At 44.1% G+C, this 17725-nt stretch overlaps 1 protein-coding gene across 1 annotated transcript in view; it reads left to right on the top strand.

The window, feature by feature from the left end:
• Positions 1–17725, top strand: part of LOC124556526 (polypeptide N-acetylgalactosaminyltransferase 16-like) — a 582211-nt gene that overhangs the window by 474384 nt on the left and 90102 nt on the right. Inside the window, exon 6 of the mRNA XM_047130482.1 lies at positions 17026–17147. Coding sequence (XP_046986438.1) covers positions 17026–17147 — 122 coding nt within the window. The remainder of the gene's footprint in view (positions 1–17025; positions 17148–17725) is intronic.

Below are 17725 nucleotides of genomic sequence, written 5' to 3'. Positions count from 1 at the left end.
TTATGCAGGGGATATCCAACTGTTTGTTGAGTCCATATTACGTCAAGTTTCTGCACTACGCCGGGCTAGAGGGTTTCCGGCACGATATTAGGAGGTTTCCCAAGACTTTTGTCACCTCAGTGTAGAGGGCCTAGTTGGGGCCAGAAGAACACTGATGCAGAAGCAACGAAAAAAGCATACCAAATTCAGAAGAACGCAAAATCCCCAGGATTGGCTAACTTTCACGGAAGCTCGAAATTTAGTGCGGACGTCACTGCGAGATGCTTTTAATAGTTTCCGCGATGAAACATTGTCTCAAGATATGGTAGAAAACCCTAAGAGATTCTGGTCATATGTAAAGTACACCAGTGGCAAAAAACAGTCAATACCGTCACTGCGCGATAGCGACGGATATGTTACCCATGATGGTGCCACTAAAGCGGAGTTACCAAATACAGTTTTCCGTAACTCCTTCACGAAAGATGATGAAGTAAATTTTCCTGAATTTGAAACCAGAACAGCTGTTAGCATGAGTGACATAAAAGTAGATATCTTAGGTGTTGCGAAACAACTCAAATCACTTAAGAAAGGCAAGTCGTCCGGCCCAGAACGTATACCAATCAGGTTCCTTTCAGAGTATGCTGATACAATAGTGCCTCTCTTAGCAATCATACACAACCACTCACTTGACGAAAGGTCTGTTCCTAAAGACTGGAAAGTAGCACATGTCACACCAATATTCAAGAAAGGAAATAGGAGTAACCCATTGAGTTACAGACTCATATCACTGACATCAATTTGCAGCAGGATTTTGGAGCATATACTGTACTCGAACATTATGAATGGTTCAAATGGTTCAAATGGCTCTGAGCACTATGGGACTCAACTGCTGTGGTCGTAAGTCCCCTAGAACTTAGAACTACTTAAACCTAACTAACCTAAGGACATTACACACATCCATGCCCGAGGCAGGATTCGAACCTGCGACCGTCGCGGTCGTGCGGTTCCAGACTGTAGCGCCTTTCACCGCTCGGCCACTTCGGCCGGCGAACATTATGAATCACCTTGAAGAAAATGACTTATTGATACATAACCAACACGGATTTAGAAAATATCGTTCTTGTCCAACATACCACTCTTTATTCCCATGAGGTAATGAGTGCTGTCGACAAGGGATCTCAGATCGATTCCGTATTCCTAGATTTCCAGAAGGCTTTTGATACCGTTCCTCACAAGCGACTATTGATCAAATTACATGCATATGGAGTATCGTCTCAGTTGTGTGACTGGATTCGTGATTTCCTCTCTGTGAGGTCACAGTTCGTAGTGATAGACGGCAAATCATCGAGTAGAACAGAACTGATATCTGGCGTTCCGCAAGGTAGTGTCATAGGCCCTCTGCTGTTCCTGATTTACATAAATGATCTAGGTGATAATCTGAGCAGCCCCCTTAGATTGTTTGCAGATGATGCTGTAATTTACCATCTAGTAAAATAATGAGATGATCTATTCCAATTACAAAATGATCTAGAGAGAATTTCTGTATGGTGCGAAAAGTGGCAATTGGCACTAAACAAAGAAAAGTGCGAGGTCATCCACATGGGTACTAAAAGAAATCCGATAAATTTTGGGTATACGATGAATCGCACAAATCTAAGGGCTGTCAATTCGACCAAATACCTAGGAATTGCAATTACGAGCAACTTAAATAGGAAAGACCACATAGATAATATTGTGCGGAAGGCGAAACAAAGACTGCGCTTTGTTGACAGAACACTTACAAGATGCGACAAACCCATTAAAGAGACAGCCTACATTACACTTGTCCTTCCTCTGCTGGAATATTGCTGCGCGGTGTGGGATCCTTACCAGGTAGTATTGACGGAGGACATCGAAAAAGTGCAAAGAAGGGCAGCCCGCTTCGTGTTATCGCACAAGAGGGATGAGAGTCACTGATATGATACGCGAGGTGGGGTGGCAGTCACTGAAACAAAGGCGGTTTTCTTTGCGGCGGTATCTATTTACGAAATTTCAATCATCAACTTTCTCTTCTGAATGCGAAAATATTTTGTTGACACCCACCTACGTAGGGAGAAATGATCATCATAATAAAATAAGAGAAATCAGAGCTCGAACGGAAAGATTTAGGTGTTCCTTTTTTCACGCGCCATTCGAAAGTGGAATGGTAGAGAAGTAGCATGAAAATGGTTCGATGAACCCTCTGCCAGGCACTAAAGTGTGAATTGCAGAGTAACCATGTAGATGTAGATGTAGAGACAAGGATAAGGATACAATCGTAAATCGGCCATGTCCTTTTCAAAGTTAGCATCATGACATGTTTCCTAAGTGATTTAGAGGAACCGCAAAATCCTAAACCTGGATGGGCAGACCAGGATTTTAATTCTGCTGCGAATGACTGTTAGCCATGCGAGGCGAATGACTGTTTCGTCAGTACACAGCCTTCCTCGAAATTAAGATTCATTTTGAGTTGGCTCGCTACACAAAACAGTTAGCCCTTTACAGAGTGAGTAGCTTAGTCCTCGCACTACTTCGGGTGAGCTATCCAACACGCGCCGGTTTGTCTCCTGCGCTGTACAGATACGCTCTTCTAGCCTGCAGGAAGTAGCACCTCTAGCAGAAAGAACAAGGCCAAGTATGTCTCAGAAATTGATGGTGCTTGCGAGATCGTATAAGCAAGACTCATTATCGAGGACGGGCATAAACCTACAATTAGATCCTTCTATTGAGCATAAGTCTCACCGGCGAATGAATCCGAAAACTTTAGAGAAAACTGCACCCCGTCTATATATATGTTTCCCAATCATGCAGTCATCATTGGATGAGACTAATAATCCAACATTGATTGATATAATTATAATTTACCGGGTGATCAAAAAGTCAGTATAAATTTGAAAACTTAATAAACCACCGAATAATGTAGATAGAGAGACAAAAATTGACACACATGCTTGGAATGACATGGGGTTTTATTAGAACCAAAAAAAAAAAAAACAAAGTATTGCTAGACGGATCTCTTGCGCGCATCGTTTGGTGGTGATCGTGTGCTCAGCCACCACTTTCGTCATGCTTGGCCTCCCAGGTCCCCAGACCTCAGTCCGTACGATTATTGGCTTTGGGGTTACCTGAAGTCACAAGTGTATCGTGATCGACCGACATCTCTAGGGATGCTGGAAGACAACATCCGACGCCAGTGCCTCACCATCACTCCGGACGTGCTGTACAGCGCTGTTCACAACAACATTCCTCGACTACAGCTATTGTTGAGGAATGATGGTGGACATATTGAGCTTTTCCTGTAAAGAACATCATCATCTTTGCTTTCTCTTACTTTGTTATGCTAATTATTGCTATTCTGATCAGATGAAGCGCCATCTGTCGGACAATGTTTGAACGTTTGTCTTTTTTGGTTCTAATAAAACCCCATGTCATTCAAAGCATGTGTGTCAATTTGTACCTCTCTATCTACATTATTCCGTGATTTATTCAGTTTTCAAATTTATACTGACTTTTTGATCACCCGGTATAAGTGGTTAGCTTGACGAGACATCCTGCGAATCAATACTAAATGCATTCTCTGAAAACTACTTAGAATAGATATTTCGGAAGCCCACTCATGACAGAAATAAAATAGATCTCATGGCAACAAATAGACCCGACCTTGTTGAGGATGTCCTTCTTGAAATTGGAACCAGTCACAGTGAGGCAATTATAGCAACAATGATTAACGAAGTACAAAGGACAACTAAAACGAGGTGGAAAATTTACGTAATCATTAAACTAGATAAACATGCAGTGATATGTCCCAAGCAGGAACACGAAACGTTTGGCTCTGCGTAGTTCAGATGTTCAAATGTGTGTGAAGTCTTATGGAACTTAACTGCTAAGGTCATCAGTCCCTAAGCTTACACACTACTTAACCTAAATTATCCTAAGGACAAACATACACACCCATGCCCGAGGGAGGATTCGATCCTCCGCCGGGACCAGCCGCACAGTTCATGACTGAAGCGCCTAAGACCGCTCGGCTAATCCCGCTCGGCTCTCTGGGTAGTAGCATCTAAGGTAACTGTGGCTCAAGCTTAGAAGAACAGCGTACCAAGTGGATATATATGTAGCTAATAGAACAGCTCGCTGTGAGAGACACTCCACGTCATACAATATGTGTTGAGAAACAGCGATTTCTGTGCAGTAGGTGTAAAACAAAGCACATGGTTACAAATATAGATATGCTAAATGAAATGCCTTTGGCTGTCAAAAAGACGACGATTGAAACCGTCGACGACTATCGTAGCAGAATATTATCGAAATTCGTGCCACAGGAGCCAAAGAATTTCTAGTCATATGCCAAGGCTTTTGGTGATGGCAAGTTAGTTTCCAGGCACAGTAACTGAAACCAGGGGTAACAAAGCAAAAGCAGAAGTGCTGAATTCCGCTTTGAAACGTTCATTTACAAGGGAGGATCCAGGAGTAGTACCGGTGTCGTTGAGAAACAACTGAAAAACTAAAATTGAACTAGGCCCCAAGGATCGATGGAATCCCTGTCAGATGGTTTACAGAAACTGCAGCTAGGTTAGCCCCTCTCTTAACCATAATATACTGCAATCTCTCGAACAAAAAGATCTGCCGTGTGGTTGAAAGAATGCCCAAGTCACGATAGGCTTCATGAAGGATAAGAGAACTGGTCAACTAAACTATTGGCCATTATCATTGACGAGTTGTCGAATCACATCTTCTGAGATCAAGCGTAATGACACATGTCAAACGGAATGATCTACTCCGTGCCAACCAGGATGGGTTTCGAAAACATCGGTCATGCAAAACCCAACTTACGCTTTCCTCAGATGTCATCCTGAAAGCCATGGATCGAGACAATGAGGTGAATGCAGTAATTGCTGACTTCAGAAAAGCGTTTAAGTGTCAAATGATATTTGCTACTGCACTGAAGACTTCCCGGTAGGGAGGACGTAGCATTTTCAAGTGTTAACAAATGAAAAAAAGGAGCCTCTCTGTCGGTAGGAGTGCCACAGATACGTTGATGATATAATTTGCCATTAACATTATTGGGAAGGGACAACACCAAGGTCCACATCATGTGTTAAGTGGCCAATATAAAGAAATATCTGCAGATAAAATGACTTTTTCAGTGAAGTATTTACCATTTATTTACCATTATTGTGAATCGTGGATAGCTTCGTGTGAATTCTATGACATGCGAAGGTGTTTCCATAATGTATATAGCATATATTAAGTTCAAAAATGTTTCGAGAATGCAGCGCGTGACGTCGTCGACAACCGCCGATATTTCAAAAGGAGCACACCCTGCCATTTTCAAGTCAAAATTGCAGCAAGTAAGGGCTGCGCAAGGGAATTTAATACCTCTCACACACACACACACACACACACACACACACACACACACACACACACACACACTGTAAACACTAGCGCCGTGACACACCGAAGATGACCGACGTCAGAAGTTATCGATAGTAACATCAATAATCAATGGATGAGGTAGCATGACCTCTGTCCTTTTTTTTTATTATTATAAGTGAAAGAGCAGGATTCCATACAGAATGTAAACAAAACCCACCATCTCTAAAAGATTACTTGCTTATTTAATTTCAACTGCTTCCTTAATAACACTATCCCAATAGCTGGAAGTGCATGCTGGAGTCTCCGTTTTGTATAGGATGACGGGTGCCTAGACAATGTTCTGCAATGACAGATTTGCTCGACTGTTACAAGCGTGTGTGCCGCTTATGCTCGGTACACCGGTCCTCCACAGTCCTGATAGTCTTAACTACACTCCTGGAAATTGAAATAAGAACACCGTGAATTCATTGTCCCAGGAAGGGGAAACTTTATTGACACATTCCTGGGGTCAGATACATCACATGATCACACTGACAGAACCACAGGCACATAGACACAGGCAACAGAGCATGCACAATGTCGGCACTAGTACAGTGTATATCCACCTTTCGCAGCAATGCAGGCTGCTATTCTCCCATGGAGACGATCGTAGAGATGCTGGATGTAGTCCTGTGGAACGGCTTGCCATTCCATTTCCACCTGGCGCCTCAGTTGGACCAGCGTTCGTGCTGGACGTGCAGACCGCGTGAGACGACGCTTCATCCAGTCCCAAACATGCTCAATGGGGGCCAGATCCGGAGATCTTGCTGGCCAGGGTAGTTGACTTACACCTTCTAGAGCACGTTGGGTGGCACGGGATACATGCGGACGTGCATTGTCCTGTTGGAACGCAAGTTCCCTTGCCGGTCTAGGAATGGTAGAACGATGGGTTCGATGACGGTTTGGATGTACCGTGCACTATTCAGTGTCCCCTCGACGATCACCAGTGGTGTACGGCCAGTGTAGGAGATCGCTCCCCACACCATGATGCCGGGTGTTGGCCCTGTGTGCCTCGGTCGTATGCAGTCCTGATTGTGGCGCTCACCTGCACGGCGCCAAACACGCATACGACCATCATTGGCACCAAGGCAGAAGCGACTCTCATCGCTGAAGACGACACGTCTCCATTCGTCCCTCCATTCACGCCTGTCGCGACACCACTGGAGGCGGGCTGCACGATGTTGGGGCGTGAGCGGAAGACGGCCTAACGGTGTGCGGGATCGTAGCCCAGCTTCATGGAGACGGTTGCGAATGGTCCTCGCCGATACCCCAGGAGCAACAGTGTCGCTAATTTGCTGGGAAGTGGCGGTGCGGTCCCCTACGGCACTGCGTAGGATCCTACGGTCTTGGCGTGCATCCGTGCGTCGCTGCGGTCCGGTCCCAGGTCGACGGGCACGTGCACCTTCCGCCGACCACTGGCGACAACATCGATGTACTGTGGAGACCTCACGCCCCACGTGTTGAGCAATTCGGCGGTACGTCCACCCGGCCTCCCGCATGCCCACTATACGCCCTCGCTCAAAGTCCGTCAACTGCACATACGGTTCACGTCCACGCTGTCGCGGCATGCTACCAGTGTTAAAGACTGCGATGGAGCTCCGTATGCCACGGCAAACTGGCTGACACTGACGGCGGCGGTGCACAAATGCTGCGCAGCTAGCGCCATTCGACGGCCAACACCGCGGTTCCTGGTGTGTCCGTTGTGCCGTACGTGTGATCATTGCTTGTACAGCCCTCTCGCAGTGTCCGGAGCAAGTATGGTGGGTCTGACACACCGGTGTCAATGTGTTCTTTTTTCCATTTCCAGGAGTGTATATATGACATGTTATAACTGTAAGGAATACGGTAGACCCCCGCCTTACGCAAATCAAAATCATCCTTTACGGAACTTAAAAGGACCCTGACCTTAGATGGTGGTCGAAAAACACACTTCACATCATATTTCCGCAAAATACGACCAGTCCTTTTCGGGATGCTCCCTGCATAAGGCAAAAAGGCCGTAGACTTTGGTGCCACCTCGGTATTATCATGACTCACCCGTTACACACGTCTAATCTGCCATTCTGATGAAAGGCGACTACCTCAGCTGACAAACTCTTAGGGGCCGACATGACATGGGGCTTGTGAACCAAGTTATCCCTCACGTTGACAACTGTCAGCTTGCAGATACAAGTCAGTGTGAGTAGGCTTCCTATAAACAACATGTCCCAACGTACTATCCACCTAACCAACACATCAAGGAAGAGAAGACAGCCATCATTTATCACCTCCATCGTCAAACGACATTCATTTGGGTTGACTTCGGGTGTTCTAAAAAGTCGTTTAAATTCTCACTGCCATGAGGCCAATCAACAGAAGTATCGTCTACACTTCTGAAAAAACACGCAGGTTTCAAAGTCTCCGACTCCAAGGCACATTCTTCGAAATCTTCCATGTACAAATTGGCAGTAATAGGTGACAACGGGCTTCCCATCACATAAAAACACGGAGAGTCTGGCAGGCTTTGGGACAGTGTTATTAAGGAAGCTGTTCAAACTAAATTAGCAAGTAACTTTATAAATAGAGATGGTGGTTTTTGTTTAAATTCTGCATGGAGTCCTGCTCTCTGACTTGTCAAAAAACACAGGGGCAGAGGTTATGCTGCCTCACCCGTTGATTATTAATTTCGCTATCGATAACTTCTGACGTCGGTCATCTTTAGTCAGTGATGGCTCTAGTGTTTAAAGTGTGTGTGTGTGTGTGTGTGTGTGTGTGTGTGTGTGTGTGTGTGTGTGTGTGTGTGTGTGTGTGTGTGAAAACCAAGGTATTAAATTTCCTTGCACAGCACTTACCTGCTGCAGTTTTGCCTTGAAAATGGAAGGGTGTGCACTGTGCAGCTGTCGAAATATCGGCGGTTGTCGACAACGTCACCTGGCTGCATCCCCGTAAGTTTTTTGAACAAAGTATACGCGGGAGAAACTAAGGCCTCACAACATATATTAAGTTTCCACAAGAGTAACAAAAGTTAAGTCATTTTTGCAAAAATTATTTATTTCCAAAGCAACTTCCAGTACTCCATTAAATTTTACTGTAGTCGAGTGAAGATACGTCATTGAGGACATGTAATTATACAGTATTCGATCTGCGTCTTTTCGTGTGATTATTTTTTATCTAGAAATGTCTGAAATGAAATCCCAGGTCTCTGTAGTTTGTTGTAAAGGCTTGATGAGAATATCGCTGTCAGCACAGACTGTAATATGAGTTGCAGAATAGCAGTTTATACTTTCGGTTAATAGGCATGCTGTGCAGAATTTCGAGAACCAAGTGAATGCTATTATCATCATGAAACTTCGACGAACAGTATTGCTAGGTGTTTGAACATAAATCATCAAACAGCGAAGGCTGGTGTTAACTGTGCCACTTTGTACACATTGACTCCAAATATTTATCACTGTGTGTCATTTTGTGAACGCAGTTGCACTGTAGCATGGTCGAGGTATGTTGCTTTCAGCGCTATCAGTTTGAAAAAAGGCTTATAGACTGGCAATACCAGGGTGCGTTATGACAGAGATCAGCGAAAGCAAAAGATAACCGACTTATTCATAGTGTTTGTAGAAGTTGCGAAAACTATTGAAGTGACACTGAAGGTTCTGCAGACGATTAGCAACTATCTTCGGGCATGCAGCATTAAATTATACAGAAAAATTATATGTCGAATCTTTCGCGAAGCACAGGAATTGACAGAATAATATAAACGCTGTACTATAAATACACCTAATTTTCACGGTTTTCATTTTCTAAACTATTTGTAAACCACAAAATATGGCCTTTGTTTCTTCGTACTACCGTATAACATCTCTGGAAGTGTTGTGCGTCGGCAGTGTGTTTCTAAATGTTGACGATCTGCCGGTATGTCGCACCCACGCGAGTTCAATAGTACTCAAGTCTGGAAGTGTGGCAGGGCGGAGACTATGTAGAACACCTGAAGCATTAAAACTACAATCTTAATGTTTCTCGATTTTTTCTTAATCCAGACTCTAGACTTTTTGGACTGACGAGGTTTCTCGAAGTCAACCTACAGCATCCATGTATACAGCCGCTGATCTACTACAGACATCATGAGGCTCGGGGAGTCGGATATAGTGGCCAGGCTAAGATATTCCTATTTTTTAAGCTGAGTAGCAGCAGAAGGAAATGCATAGAAATAAGTGATTATAATCCACAACTACCCAAGTATAATATAGAATAGTTTAATCACCTGCCTAAAAAAATTAAGTAGTTTAAACAATCATTTTTAGTTTTAAAATAAAAAACAAGGGATAAAAACTGTTTTAACAAAGAACTAAATATATTTTACTGTGAAACATGATTCGAATTACATTATTTGCACTTGTCACAAATAAAAGTCAGACTGTGTTCCTCAACTCCCGTACAGAGTTCGTGGGCCTAGAGGAAGCACAACTGGTACTTCATCCACTGCTCTTCTGTCCTCGAATCTGAAAATTTTTCTTCGCAGTACATGCACTCATTCTCCTGTGTTGTCGAAATGAGATCTTCTAGGATTGTGCTTCCTGCTCTTCGCAATCTTCTTCTCTTCAGCTGCTTTTAGTTTCTCCTACTGTTTGCTTTCTTTCTCTTCTCCTCGTTTTTTTATTTTCCGCTTCTAGGTCACTCTTAAAAGGATATGCTGCAAGTCTCGCTGCTGAGATCATGTTTCCGCTGCTGCTTTTAAGTTTTCCCCCTATAAAAAGTAGCCAGAAGCCACCGCAAGAGATGGCAACTTTGCTCTCTTTGACGTTTTTACACAAAAGCTGTATACCTTCTAATAAATGGCTCAAATGGCTCTAAGCACTATAGGACATAACATCTGAGGTCATCAGTCCCCTAGACTTAGAACTACTTAAACCTAACTAACCTAAGGACACAACACCCATCCATGCCCGAGGCAGGATTCGAACCTGAAACAGTAGCAACTGCGTGGTTCCGGACTGAAGCGCCTAGAATAGCTCTGCCACAGCGGCCGGCTACCTTCTAATAGCATTATCGAACTTTAAATAACTAAAGTGGGATTGTGAAGTCAACGTTTGACGCATTCAACACAATGTCATTAAAAAGACATGAGTCACATTCCCTCTCCATAATAAATACTCAAACTGGCCACTTACTTACACTGTGATGACAAAACTCATAGGACACCTCCTAATATCGTGTCGGCCCTTCTTCTGCCCGCCGTAGGGCAGCATCTTGACGTGGCGTGGAGTCAACAACCTTCAGAAATATTGAGTCATGCTGTGTCTATAGCCGTCCGTAATTGCTAAAGTCTTACCGGTGCAGCATGTTGTGCACCAACTGATCCCTCGATTATGTTCTTAAATGTTAGATGGGTGGCCAGATCATTCGCTCGAACTGTCCAAAATGTTCTTCAAACTATTCCCGAACAATTGTGGCCTCGTGAGACAGGGTAATGTCATCTATAAAAATTCCATCATTGGTTGGGAACATGAAGTCCATGAATGGCTGCAAATAGTCTCCAAGTAGCAGAACATAACTATTCCCAGTTAATGATAGATTCAGTGGGACCGAGGACCCAGTCAATTCCATATAAACTCAGCCCACACCATATGGAACCACTACCGGGCTGCACAGTGCCTTGTTGACAATTGGGTCAACGGCTTCGTGGGGTCTGCGCCACACTCGAACCCTACCATCAGCTCTTACCAACGGAAATCGGGACTCTTCCAACTAAACCACGGTTTTGCAGTCGCCTAGGGTCCAAACGATACGCTCACGAGCCGAGGAGAGGCGCTACAGGCGATGTCGTGCTGTTAGCAAAGGCACTCGTGTACTCGTCTGCTGCCATAACCAATTAACGCCACACTATCCTACAGGATACGTTCATCGTACATCCCATATTGATTTCTGCGGTTATTTCACGCAGTGTTGTTTCTCTGTTAGCAATGACAACTCCGCTTCTGCTCTCGGTCCGTAAGTGAAGGTCGTCGGTCACTGCGTTGATCATTGTGAGAGGAAATGCCGGAAATCTAGTATTCTCGGCACGCTCTTGACACTGTGGGTCTCGGAATACTGAATTTCCAAAGATTTCCGAAACTGAATGTCCCATACGTCTAGGTCTAATTACCATTCCGCGTTCAAAATCTGTTAATCCTCGTCGTGCGGCCATTATCACGTCGGACACCTTTTCACATGAATCACCTGAGTAAAAATGACAGCTCCGCCAATGCACTGCCCTTTTACACCTCGTGTACGCGGTACTACTGCCATCTGTATATGTGCATATGGCTATGACTTTTGTCACGTAAGTGTAAAGCGGGCAAGCCTCCGCCCACCACTTTCTGCAGTGGGGCGTGGACGTCCAACACTTTGTCGCCTACTCGTCGTTTTACTGTCCTTCAGACACTTTCTATAAGTGCTCACGCGGATAGCCGGCCATTTTCGCCTTTTCCGAGATGGTCGTTCCCAAGCGCAGGGCGCTGCCCTTCGTGAAACTCGCTTATGTCAGTGGATTGTCACGTTTGCGACCCGTATCCCTGTGCCGCTTATGCACTTCCCTTATCGCATTACGTGCCCGCACCGCTACCAGGCGGCATTCAGTCTGGCGGTGACCTGTGGTCGGAATGTTTTGAGTAATCAATGTGTATATTCCAGGAAGAGATATCAGAGGACAGCCTGAGCTAGTCTCCACCTTCCTCATTAATTTCGTAACGCAGTGAAATTACAATCAGAAAATGTTCCTGGCAGCGTTTTGAATAAAAGAACGTTGCCCAGTAAAAAGACCATTGTTACATGTATAACATAAGTGGGCCATTCGTGGAAGGAGTGCTACGAGTAGATGAATCTGTTGAAGTCGGCCGTTACAGGCTTGCTTCCGCTCAGTACGAGTAATAATAAACAATGCTATTCGCTGTTGCATTGTATTACAGCATTTTGTAAAGTATAGCGACAAAATTTCAGTAAGTACTACAAAATTTCTGAGACCATGTGTGGTGTTGTTGTTGTTGCTGTCTTTCTTCAGTCCAAAGACTGGTTTGATGCAGCTCTCTATGCTGCTCTATCGTGTGAAAGCCTCTTCATCTCCGAGTAACTACTGCAACCTACATCCTTCTGAATCTGCTTACTGTATTCATCTTTTGGTCTCCCTCTGCGATTTTTACCCCCCACACTTCCCTCCAGTACTAATTTGGTGATCCCTTGATGTCTCAGAATATGTCCAATCAAGTGATTCCTCCTTCTAATCAGGTTGTGCCCCAAATTTCTTTTCTATTCAGTTCCATTTAGAACCTCCTCATTCTTTTGTAGCACCACATCTCAAAAGTTGCTGTTCTCTTTTTGTTTAAACAGTTTATCGCCCATGTTGCGCTTCAAGATATGGTTACGCTCCACACAGACACTTTCAAAAGAGGCTTCCTAACACTTAAATCTATACTCGATGTTAACAAATGTCAGTCAGAAACGTTTTTCTTGCCATTGCTAGTCCACATTTTATATCTTCTCTTCTTCAACCATCATTAATTATTTTGCTGCTTAATTACCAAACCTCATCTACTATTTTAAGTGTCTCGCTTCCTAATCTAATTCCCTCAGAATTACCTGATTTGATTCGACTTTTTCATTTGTTTCCTTTACTGCTTGCACCGTGTCCAGACTGAATAACATCGGGTATAGGCTACAACTCTGTCTCACTTCCATATCAACCACTGCTTCCCTCTCATCCGCATTGACTCATAACTGCCGTATGGTTTCCGTACATGTTGTAAATAGCCTTTCGCTCTCTGTATTTTACCCCTGCCACTCACAGAATTTCAAAGAGTGTATTCCACCCAACATTGTCAAAAAGTTTCTCCAAGTCTACAAATGCTATAAACGTAACTTTGCCTTTCCTTGGTTATCTCTGTATATCGTCTATGTTTTTGTAGAAACACACGTAGGTGTTTGTTTCATATACTACCCGCCCTGCAGGACTGCTGCATGTGTGTTGCATGTATCGTGTACATTCGCTCCCAGCATCCACTGCGCGACGTTCACCAGACGAAATAGTAATGAGCCCCCTTAAAAGAGCATAATGGTCGCTTTTGAGCGTTGTTCACGTTGCATAATTGGACCAGGTGATTATGTGACCCTCCACCACTGACGCATGTCATGGCAGTGAAATGGTGTGTAAGTGCCAGTCGGTTATTTGGAACCAGTGTGGTAAGATTAGTCGACGTGGAACTCCGAATGAGTGACCGAAAGAGGCTATCGTGTTTATAGGTCCTCATGACCACCGTAAGAATGATATCACACAGCGGACTGTACACTGTGTGTACGAGGATTGGTGTGCCACTCGCAACCATCTAATACAGAGTAAGAGGAGTGGCCGTAAATAGATCCTAATCGATGGGGAGTGGACACGAGTGTCACTTCTTCTCGATAAATATGGTTTCAAATCCGACAGGAAATGCCGGTGTCAGTGAATGCCTTCGCTCTAAAAGGGGTTTGAATTTTCAGGTGCCACAGGCCTGTGTCCATCTGATTTACGAATATGCTTGAATTCAAATCTCAACTAGCTTCCAGAGGACATTGAGAATGGAACAGCTTGCGATGGACATTTGGAGTTGGGTACATAGCAAAAGGTGACTTATCGCCGCTGCACATAAGGCTGCACGTCTTCAGTGGTCCAAACAACCCAGATACAGCACCGTAGCTGAGTGCAAGCGCGTAGTATGATCCGAAATTTTGGCACTTTTTAGTGATGCAAGGCAACAAGTGCACCGATGGCCCAATGAGGCGTTTGACCTGCAGTATGTGGACGGTGTAGTGACGCTGAAAACGGTTCTCAGATGTTTTGGAGTTGTTTTTCGTACCAGTAATTGGGCCTTTTTATTCTGCTTACCATTTATTTAATTTATTTAATCGTATGGCTAGGGCCCCCCGTCAGGCTGGCCATTCGCCGGGTGCCGGTCTTTGAATTTGACGCCAATTCGGCGATCTGCAGTCGATGAGGATGATAGGATGATGATGAGGACAACACTGGGCAGAGAAAATTCCCCGACCGAGCCGGGAATCGAACCCGGGCCCAGAGGATTGACAATCCGTCACGCTGTCCATTCAGCTACCGGGGTCGGACCTGCTTACCATGAACGTCATCAAAGATTTTTTATTTCAGTGTTCGCGGTGACCAAGTTTTGCCATTTATTCTACATCTTCGAGATGAATATGTTGTGGACACTCCTGTATTTCAAGATGACAACAGCAGTGTTCACGCGTTTTCCTGGTTTGACGAATACTCAGGCAGCCTATTGTATCTCGAATGGCACGCTAAACCACTCATTTCATCTCAAAGATGATGTCTGCGACTATTTGGAACAGCTGGTGAAAAGTAGCAATCAACATACATTGAGTTTGTTAGTTCTACAGTATCTAATCATCAATGATTGGCTTCAGCTGGATGTGGCATACCTCAAGAAACTTGCGGCCTCTCTTCCTGTCAGAACTGCGGCTATTAAAAGGCTAGAGGAGATGTTACACGGTATTAGCCTCATGTCTCCTAGGAGTTACTAATTCCTGTTCAGTTATCACAGATTTCGACGTGGACAATAACCTGTAATTGCAAATTATTCTACAGTGGAACAAGAAAAGGGAACACTCGACGTTTAGCATTTAACCCATATTTCTTCTAACACCTATACATTTGCTACCTGGAGAATAATATGCACGGAAGAAACATATTCCCGTTAACTAATTAGTGAGTAGCGTCTGAAAAATTAACCACACTAATGAGAATCATTTACAGGGTGATCTGTTTCCTTCGTGTACAAACTTTAGGGATTGATCGATGAGAGGATACACGACAAAAAAGTTTTAATGAACTTATGTCCGACAATGCATGATTTCCGTGCTAGAGACCATTTACTCAATCATACTTTGTTACAAAGACTGTGGCCTAATAGACGCGGCGCCATACAGCCAATGTTACAGTACGCACGGTTTCCTCCTAGAAGGTAGTAGTGCTCCTCATACGTCATGCCCCTAGTGCTCTCTCATGCCATAGTCATTGGTAATGTGTCTGATTCACTTCTCTTACAGACTCACCTTGTAGTGGATGTGATACAGCCTTGTACACAATGCTTCTGTATTCCAAACGAGAGCTTGCCAGCATAATGTTTACTTATGAACGACGGGCAGCAGGTTTGTATCAGGAGACCAATCCCTGCTGGAAACAACCACAGCATTCAATGCTTGCAACAGTTTTTCGCCGTTTGTCTGAAACAGGGTCGCTTCAGGAAGCAGGAAATCATGAAGGATATGCCCGAAATGTTCGGACACCAGATTAGGAGGAAAATTTGATTAACACTGTGGAAGGCAATGACCATGTCAATTGCCAGGCAGTTGGTCCGCCATTACAGGATAAGCCAGACTACCGTATGGAACATTCTCCACGACAATTTTTACTACTCTTATCACTTACAGCGTGTGCAGGGCTTACTAGCGACAGACTTTCCACATCAGGAGCAGCTTTCTCACTGGTTTATTCACCAGGCAACCACGATTCCAGGATTTGTGTCATTCATCCTATTCACAAATGAGGCCATCTCTACGCAGAGTAGTGTCTTCAGCTTTCGCGACCATCATCTGTGGCATAGTATGCAAAACCCCTTCCACATGGTGACAGTGAATCATCAGCATCAGTGCAGTCGGAATGTTTGGGTCAGGATAATTGGCGACCGTATTTTGGGACCAGTCTTCCTTCCACGTCACCTAACAGGACGAAAATATAGGCGTTTCTTGTGGGTGACTTTGCCTCCCCTGCTGGAAGAAATGCCATTGATGTTTGAAAGGGTTCTGTGGCTGCTACGTGATGGTGCTCCAGCCCACTTCACCATTACTTCCGGACACACGTCTTCCCTGGTCGATGGATTGGATGAGGGGATGTAGTTTCGTGGCCTGTTCATTTACTGGATCTCAATCCGTGCAGTTTCTGGTTCTGGGGCTAGCTCAGAAGTATTGTGTATGCAGAGCCAATTCCAGATGTGCAGACACGAGAGCAGTGTATCCGTGCTGCCTTTGACACTGTTCTGATGCAGCATGGCTGATGTAAATGTTTGGGACAGAACATGCTATGGCACATAAATGCATATGTTGAAGCACATGGAAACCATTTTCAACACATACTGTAAAAACCATGCACTTCTGGATGTAAATTCATTAGTCCTCTTTTGTTCCATATCCTCTCATCAATCACTCACCCTGTATAAAGTCACCCTATGTAAAACAAGTTGCTGAGGCTGATTATTTTCTGGTTATCATACATATTTCCCCCTATCAGCATTACATAGTATTGACAGTGGTAATGACATGTGTCAGTTCCATTCTCATTCAAACAGCTAGAAGGTGGATGTTAAAATGACAAAAACAATCATCTTCTCAAACACAATGTTGTTTGGTAGATTTCATAAATTAATGCCTTACGGAGAGTGAAGCAGGTGTTCAGTTCATCAACTTCTTGGCAGCTTTTTATGATTTCTTTTTTTCATGTTCACAATTAAGAGGAAATAAATAACAGTAAAATTAAGAATGATGTATCAAGTCACCAACAGTTTCTGAAATTCACAATAAACAATCTTGTCTTCTTAGGCCTAATCAGGTCACGCAACATTGGAGCCAGCGAGGCAAGAGGCAACTATTTAGTTTTTCTGGACAGCCACTGCGAGGTTAACACTGGATGGCTGGAGCCACTTCTCAACAGGCTTTCGCAGGTAAAGGTCATCAGTTAAGTATTATATATCTACTAACTCGTACGTGAAAATTTTTGCTAACTAATACCTTTTCTAACAGTTATTTTTTTTTAATTGAAAGAAGGAGCCAGAAGGGGTTGCACAAAACAAAGCCAGAGGTACTGTGGCACTAGGCAACATAATACCCAGGATCACTGTTCTCCAGTGCTGACCCTCCTTCTATTGCTGGACAATTTGTAACATTTGTTCTAAAACCATACGCAGTGATATGGTTCAGGTAACTGATGAGGTCTGGTTTCAAGGTGTTAGTGAGGTAGGTGAATTCTACACTGGTGACACTGCTGACAGCTTGTCTCACCGATACAACTGAGGCTGCATTACGTTTAGTCTGGTAGTTTCTGAAACTGTGGTTGATAGATGGAGGGTTAGTCTCATTATGTTATATATCATTCCATTTGTCAATATTCTGCTACTGCTAACTCCAACTGTTTTGCCACTGTGAGTATAGCCTGCTCATAGCAGTTCTCCACTACTGTTACAGCATTGTATAATGAGTAAATCCAGTAGTATCACTCCTGCTGTGAATATGGTTTGGGCTC

The sequence above is a fragment of the Schistocerca americana genome, chromosome X (assembly GCF_021461395.2).
Source record: "Schistocerca americana isolate TAMUIC-IGC-003095 chromosome X, iqSchAmer2.1, whole genome shotgun sequence".
NCBI lineage: Eukaryota > Metazoa > Arthropoda > Insecta > Orthoptera > Acrididae > Schistocerca > Schistocerca americana.
The sequence above is the reverse complement of the archived record's forward strand: the minus strand, read 5'-3'. Positions and strand labels throughout refer to the sequence as shown.